At 57.5% G+C, this 7,128-nt stretch overlaps 1 protein-coding gene across 1 annotated transcript; it reads left to right on the forward strand.

Moving 5' to 3' along the window:
* The first annotated feature begins 49 nt into the window (after positions 1–49).
* HINFP (histone H4 transcription factor) lies at positions 50–4,299 on the forward strand. Its single transcript, XM_010146551.1, has 9 exons — positions 50–212; positions 426–652; positions 855–966; positions 1,446–1,598; positions 2,189–2,266; positions 2,360–2,480; positions 2,584–2,722; positions 3,005–3,129; positions 3,765–4,299. The coding sequence occupies exons 1-9, from the start codon at positions 50–52 to the stop codon at positions 4,285–4,287; spliced, it is 1,641 nt and encodes a 546-aa protein (XP_010144853.1). The 3' UTR covers positions 4,288–4,299.
* Positions 4,300–7,128: the final 2,829 nt, after the last annotated feature.

Raw genomic sequence — 7,128 nt, forward strand, 5'->3', positions numbered from 1 at the left:
GAGCCGGTTTCGGGCGGTGGGTAGGCCCTCCGCCGTGTCCGTCAGGGCCATGCCGCCCGCCAAGGCCGGGAGGAAAGAGGCGTTGGTGCTGCAGTGCGAGTGGGAGCTGTGCACCTACGTGGCCTCGAATATGGAGGAGTTTTGTGAACACGTGGCCCAGCACCTGCAGCAGCACCTTCACAGGGACCACCGGGATGAGATTGACCCTCTCGGTAAGGAGCTGGCTGCCTGGACTGCTGTGGCTTTTGAGCCCTCCCCCTTCCATTGTGAGAGAATCTTCCTCTCTCTGAGGAGAGCTGCTGCAGGACTGGAATCTCACACACACACGAAAAATAGCTGTGGTGGTTGTCTGTGAGAACTTGAGCCGTACTTGGAGAGTTTCCATCAGACCATTACAGCCTGTGTCTCTCCTGTTTGTGTTGCAGAGGAATACATGTGCTTGTGGCAAGAATGTGGTTTCTGTTCCCCAGAGAGCTCAGCTGACCTTATCCGCCATGTCTATTTCCACTGCTACCACACCAAGCTGAAGCAGTGGGGGCTGCGGACCCTGCAGAACCAGTCAGACGTGAGCCATTGCCAGCTGGACTTCCAGAGCCGCAATATCATCCCTGAGATCCAGGAGAACTTTCTGTGTCTGTGGGAGTACTGTGAGGTGAGAACAGGGGACCCAGTTTCCTCTTCCTACGTCTTACCTGCGACGTGGCAGCCGGGGGAAGGAGAGCTGCTTTTGCCCTGCAGCTCGCCTGCATGCCTGCCTGTTGGCTGTGTTTTTACCTGTGCGAAAGCGTCCGTTGCGCTCTGGCTGAAGCCAGCTTGTGCTGATCTCTTCACCCTGTTCTGTCTGTCCCCAACAGAGATCATTTGATAATCCTGAGTGGTTCTACCGGCATGTGGAAGATCACAGCTTCTGTTCAGAGTACAAGGCAGCAGGGAAGGAGAACCATGTGGTCATCTGTGGCTGGAAAGGTTAGTGGGTGCATGCAAGGCCTCTCTCGAGAGCTTTGCACAGGGCTGGATTGCAAATGAACAGGAGAACTCTGCACTCCTTGGCAGGGTTTCAGAGAGCCTCTTGAACCTCAAAAATATGTGTGCATGGTCCTAATAGTGAAATAGTCCTGTAGAATTTCCTTCAGGGAATTCAGTTGAGTGCTTAATATTGAACTTTGCATTTATATTTAATTAGTACCTAGAAGAAAAGACTCCAGTTTATTTTTGTCAATAATTTCTGTCTTCTGTGTTTGTGCAGTTGCCTTAGCCACTTGCAGTGTGAGGGGCCCACGCCAGTTGTACACTAGTGGTCTCATCCTGCTGTGACCCTTCTCCTTTGGAGCAGGGAGTTGATCCTTGCTAGTCAAAACAGAAGCAGGAAGCCTGCCATTCACAACCTGATTGTATCATGGCCCATGTGTGAAGGATCTTAACGGCGTTCTGTTGTTTCTGTTTAGACTGCGATTGCGCCTTCAAGGGGCGCTGCAAACTGCGGGACCACTTGCGCAGCCACACTCAGGAGAAGGTGGTGGCCTGCCCTACCTGTGGGGGGATGTTCGCCAACAACACCAAGTTCTTTGACCATATCCGCCGTCAGACTGCACTGGACCGTAAGCTCCTGTGGGTGGGGGAGGAGTGGGCTGTCCTCTGGCTGGGGCATTTGGCTTGCTAGAGCTGCCTGTCCTCTGCGAGCAAAGGACACGGACGTGCTTGGAAACAGCCTGGCTTCGCTGATGATTGAGAACTCGGACGCTGATGAATCTCTGGGAGGTGTCTTCTTGCAGAGGCAGGAGCATGGGAGTCTGACAAGGCTGCCCAGGGCTGAGACTGCTGGAGCCAGAGCTGTCCCTCCTGTTAGAGACCCAGGACTGAAGTCCAAGGCAGCAGCTGGACACTTGCAACAGCACTGGGATTTGCTTGTTGAGTTCCCTTGCTCTGTGCCTGGCACTGTGTGCACTGGTGCCTCCCCAGTTCCTGCACTGGCAGCACAAGAAAGCTGTGTGAAAGGGAGGCAGATTGCAACTGGTTTTTGTTTGTTTGGCTTTGTAGTTAGTGTCTGCTACCTCTGCCTGGAGAGAATGGTTCCCAACTCCACTCTAACTACCTCTTTTTCTCACTTGTTGCTCTTTGTGGTGTTCCCACTGCTTTGATCTCTTTTCTCACCACCCCCTCCCCTTTCTCCCTGGCCCCAATGCTGCAGAGCAGAGGTTTCAGTGCTCTCACTGCTCCAGGAGGTTTGCCACAGAGAGACTGCTCCGTGATCATATGAGGAACCATGGTGAGTAAAGGCCCCCTCTTAAAGCTGAGGCTCTGAAGAGTGTGTGCTCTCCCCTGCTTCATGGCAACGTTTTCCACTCGTTCTTTCACGCAGTGAACCATTACAAGTGCCCCCTGTGTGACATGACGTGCCCGCTGCCCTCCTCCCTGCGCAATCACATCCGTTTCCGGCACAGCGAGGAGCGGCCGTTTAAGTGCGACTACTGTGACTACAGGTGAGGGCCAGGGCTTTTAGCTTCCCTGTCTGGTGATGGAGAAGCACCTACAGGCACGCGTGTATGCTACAGTGTTCAGCTTTCTTCCCTTATTTCCTTTCAGCTGCAAGAATCTCATCGACTTGAGGAAGCACCTGGACACGCACAGCACAGAGCCAGCCTATCGCTGCGAGTTTGAGGCTTGCAGCTTCTCTGCACGTTCCCTCTGCTCCATCAAACTGCACTACCGGAAAGTCCATGAGGTGGGAAGGGAGCAGAGGGCTGTTTTGCCGTGTACTCTCTCCCCGTGAGGCTGAGAACTACTAAGTGCCACATGCTGCAGAGGCATGAGGAAAAACAGTTCATGTCCTGTGAAGTGCCCCAGTGTGGCCAGGGCTGTGAGGTCAGGTTGGATTCCTCTCTTACTGCTGCAATGATGCCGTGTCGGTCCTCTCAACCTGATTCCTCCTTCCACGCACATGAGTGGGTACCAGGCCCTCTGATCAGATGCGTAGTGTATTCATATCCCTCTCTCTGCCCTTCAGGGTGACTTGGAGCCCCGGTACAAGTGCCATGTCTGTGACAAGTGCTTCACACGTGGAAACAACCTCACTGTCCACCTCAGGAAGAAACACCAGTTCAAGTGGCCCTCGGGGCATCCTCGCTTCAGGTACTGCCCATCCTTGGCTCCTCATTGCCTCCTCTTTAGTGCAAGAGACAGCTGGGGCTGCATCTGTGTCTTGCTGGAGCAGAGACCTGGCTGTGCTCGGGCTCTGATGTTGGCCTGTAATTGCTCAAGACCCATTTCCCGGTGACTGGGAGGCACTGGACAGCAAGCATTCGGTGGGATCTGACACAGTGACGGTGTTGGGTGGCCGCTCCGGCAGTGGGTCAGAGATTAGGGGTGAGGGCAGCAGTGGTGCTTGCTGGGGGTGAGGTCCAGTTGTCCTACTCTAGAGGGAGCTGCTGCAGACCAGTCCCTTGACAGATGCTGCATCCTCTCTAGGAAACTCCAGAGGGTTTCCAGAGCCTAAAGCTGGGGGGGGAAGAGGATGGACTTCAAATGCTCCCAGTGAAACAGCAGTGGAAGGAGATGGGCTTGGGAGATAAGAGGCCTGGCAGAAAGCTCAGAAGCTGCCATATGGATGTGCTTTTAGGGGTAGGGGCTGAAGGGGATTTATCTTGCCCTGGTTATCTATGTGCTACCAGGCATTAGAACACAGTGCCCCTTCCCGGGCTGCTACCTGTCTCTTGGGAAGGGGCTGCAGTGTGACTGGCTCCGTCACCCTGCCTGTCTCTGCTCAGGTACAAGGAACATGAGGATGGCTACATGAGGCTGCAGCTGGTGCGTTACGAGAGCGTGGAGCTGACAGAGCAGCTGCTGAAGGACAGAGAGAAGCCGGGGGAGGCACTGGATGGCTCAACTGAGTGTGTGGTGCTGTCTGAGGGTGAGAGCAACCTGCAGGGCATCGTTCTGGAGGCCCCGGCAGAGGCTCCACTGGTGGAGAACCGGATCGCTGAGCTGCAGGTGGTCCCGCTGCACCTAGGCCCTTGCTCTGCCGACAACCCTGAGCCAGCACGGCCGAATGCCTTCCCAGGAGCAGCGCTGTCATCGGAGCAAGAACCCAGCACCTCGTCCAACCCCATCATCCGTGTGGTGAACCGGACCAACGAGCACGGAGAGAGTGAGACTGTGTATTATGTCATGGCCAGCGCATCCTCAGAGGAGCAGGTTGCGGCACCCGGCGGGCTGGCCATGGAGCTGGAGGAGAACGTCATGGACCGTCTGCAGAAGACAGCTGAGGAGCTGGGCATCCAGATTGTGTGAGATGCTCACCTGCCTCTCTGAGTGAGGAAAACTTGGGCCTCCATGGGGTGTGCCGGTGGGGGATGGGAAATGCTTGGGGGAGAGAGCTGAGATTGTCTTCACCTACCTGCAGCGGGCCAATTACCCCCTCTGCTGCCCCAGCCTCGCTGCTGGTTCTGGTGTGCACAGTGGGAGGGCAAGGACAGCTGTTGCTGCTGTGGGTCAAGCGATCTGGACTGGAAAGAGCTCTCTGTCTCCTCCTTTTGGGGATTAGGGACTATCAGGCCTCTCCCACCCTTCCAGGAGGTTCGGCTTAGCCTGACACAGGCCTTTCCCCTCTCTGTCAGTGACTGGTGATGTGGTCTGCTGCTGTGCAGCTGAGCTGTCAGCCCTTGCTGAGCCTGGCCCTCAGCTAGGATCTCAGCAGGCGGGATGGTGTGCTGAGCGGACACTGCAGCTGAAGCCTCTTCCTGGGGAGACGTGTGGCCCTTAGCAGGCCTGTTCTTCCCCATCCACGCTCTGTTCTCCAAGGGACGGCATGCTCTACTTCTGCCTTCACTGGCACTTCCCTGCTCATCGTCTTTCCTAGGCTGTTTGGCTGGTGCTGTTGGTGGTGTTGGCACCACCAATTCCCTTACACTGCACTGATCTCTGGGAAGGGCTGTCCCTTCCAGGCTGCTAACTGCCCTGCAGCACTGCGGGATTGGGAACTTTTGTCCTTCCTTGGGTTTCCTTCCCAATTGGGGTTTGGGCTCCTGGTTGGGCGAAATGTACTTTGGCAAGACAAATAAAAGTCAGACTGCCAGGCCAACCAGTGTCTGGTGTCTGTCACAGCCCCGTCCCCGCCAGCCGCGACGTGTTGTGGCGAGAGGATGAAACTGAGCTGCCTACGGCCCGCAGCGTGGGAGGCGGGCACTGAAGAGCTGCCAGCGTCTCTCGGCGCGTCCTGCGTGGTGCAGCTGGCGACTGCCTTGGCGAGCGTGGTGTTGTGTGTCCCCGGAGGTGGCACTGGAAGACCGGGTTTAGCTTGGGCACTCTTGCTCCCTGCTGTCCTGACGTGGATTTGATTTTTGTCGCTTCGTTCAGGGCGTGGATGTCAGCTGCCTGCAGTGCCTTTTTTTTTTTAATATAGAGAGAAGCCTGGGCTTGTGAGCAGAGTCACCTTGCCCTTTGTCGAGCTATTTGGATGACAGTGGGAAGCTGTCATCCACGGAGTGACACTCGGGCCCTCACCGCCCTGCGTGGAGGTGATGTGCCCGGGTGGAGGCAGCAAGGCGCCCTGCTGGATGCTGACTTTTCCCCTGGCTCCCCTTCTCAAGCAATTCAGGCTGCTGGAATTCCAGGTTAATGGGGGAAATCGCTTTATGCTAAACCCTTTCTAATTATGCTGCAGGTATGGCTGTGTCCTCGGGTTGGGGTGAGGAAAGCAGCCCCTCAGGCCTCTGCCCTGGGTGGAGGGCAGCCTGCTGTTGCCATACGCCGTCTGGGTGAGGAGCGGGGATGAAGTGGGCAGAGCTGCAGGCTACGTGGGCAGGTTTCCTGGGGCTGGACCCACGTGTGGAGGGCAGCGCGCACGCCTGCGCCCCAGTGCTGCTCTCTCCAGGGGTGGGCGTGCAGGGTGCGTGCCGTGGGCCAGCGAAACGCAGCTGGGGCTGTGCGCTGGGCACCTTGCGCTCGGGAGGAGGGTGGGAAGCAGTGTGCACGGCAGGAGGGTGCCGCTACCTCTGGGGAGAGCATCCCTGCGCTCCCAGCGTGTGATGTGGCCAGGCCTTGTGCAGCCTTCCCCACCCCTTCCTGGCCCTTGCTCCCTGGTACTTGGCAGAGCTGGGCAGAGGATACCTTCAAGAGAAGGACCTCGTGCCAGGTTTGCATTCGCAGCGCTTCCGGCTTGGCTCTCTTTCCAACGCGCGGGCCTTGGGGTTGTGCTGCCAAAGCCGTGGCCGCGCCCGCGTTATCTCAGACTAGGGTGCTCCTGCGCTACCGAGTGCGAGGTGTTGGGAGGAGAGGTGATGCTGTGGTGCCTGGGAGGAGTTGTCCCTTTAAACACTGTGTCCAGGGAGGGTAATCTGCAGAGATTATCTGCTGGGGAGAGGATTGGCATTAAAGGAAATGTCTCATCCCTTCCCCCATGTCCTGCAGCATCTCTTGTCGTGTGTCTGTGTGTGAAAACCAAGTTCACTTTCTCCTGGGCAAGCAGGGAGAAGGCCTTTGATTTGAGGGCAGTGTGCACGCTATGGCACTAGGCCGTAGCCTACTGGGCCTCTTCTTCCTTGCTGTGCTGGCCTCGCTGGTCTCCTGTGAGGACCCGGAAGGTAAACACGGTGTTTGGGGAAAGAGGGGTTTACAGGGCGTCCCGGAGCTGCTGGCACCTGCCTGGACTGGTCAGGGAGCAAGACCTTTGCCACGTCCCTGCGCTGAAGCTTGGTCCGGGGGAAGTGGGCGGTGGCTGGCAGAAGGGCTGAGGAGGCGAGTGGAGACACTCCTCACCATAGCAAGGGTCAGGGGTGGGCTCAGACAGCCTCTGCTGGGTTTGGACCCTCTCCCTGCACGTCACTGGGGAGCTGGCGGGGAGGGTGGTCCTCGGCCCCCTGCCCCAGCCCTGCTCTGCCTTGCTCCCTGTGGCACCAGGAGACCCGGATACTTACTGGTCTGGCACAGCGCCCATCTGCCTGGGGGGCTGCAAGGGGAAGCACAAGGAGCTGAAGAGGAGCCAGTGCGGGAATGGCAGCTGCTGCTGGCTGGGCTACAAGTCCTTCTGCCGAGGTACAGCCAGATAGGGGAGACGGGGGTGGCGGCGAGACACCCTCGGGATGGCTGCAGGGCTTGGCGCAGCCAGCTTGGGGCGGACACGTTTTCTGCCAC

This window comes from Eurypyga helias, unplaced genomic scaffold (assembly GCF_000690775.1).
Source record: "Eurypyga helias isolate BGI_N326 unplaced genomic scaffold, ASM69077v1 Scaffold42282, whole genome shotgun sequence".
Lineage (NCBI taxonomy): Eukaryota > Metazoa > Chordata > Aves > Eurypygiformes > Eurypygidae > Eurypyga > Eurypyga helias.

Coding starts and splice junctions, on each gene's coding strand:
- HINFP (XM_010146551.1), top strand. CDS start 50: ATGCCGCCCGCCAAGGCCGGGAGGAAAGAGGCGTTGGTGCTGCAGTGC. Junction 213..425: donor GGATGAGATTGACCCTCTCG/GTAAGGAGCTGG, acceptor TTTGTGTTGCAG/AGGAATACATGTGCTTGTGG. Junction 2,267..2,359: donor TGATCATATGAGGAACCATG/GTGAGTAAAGGC, acceptor TCTTTCACGCAG/TGAACCATTACAAGTGCCCC.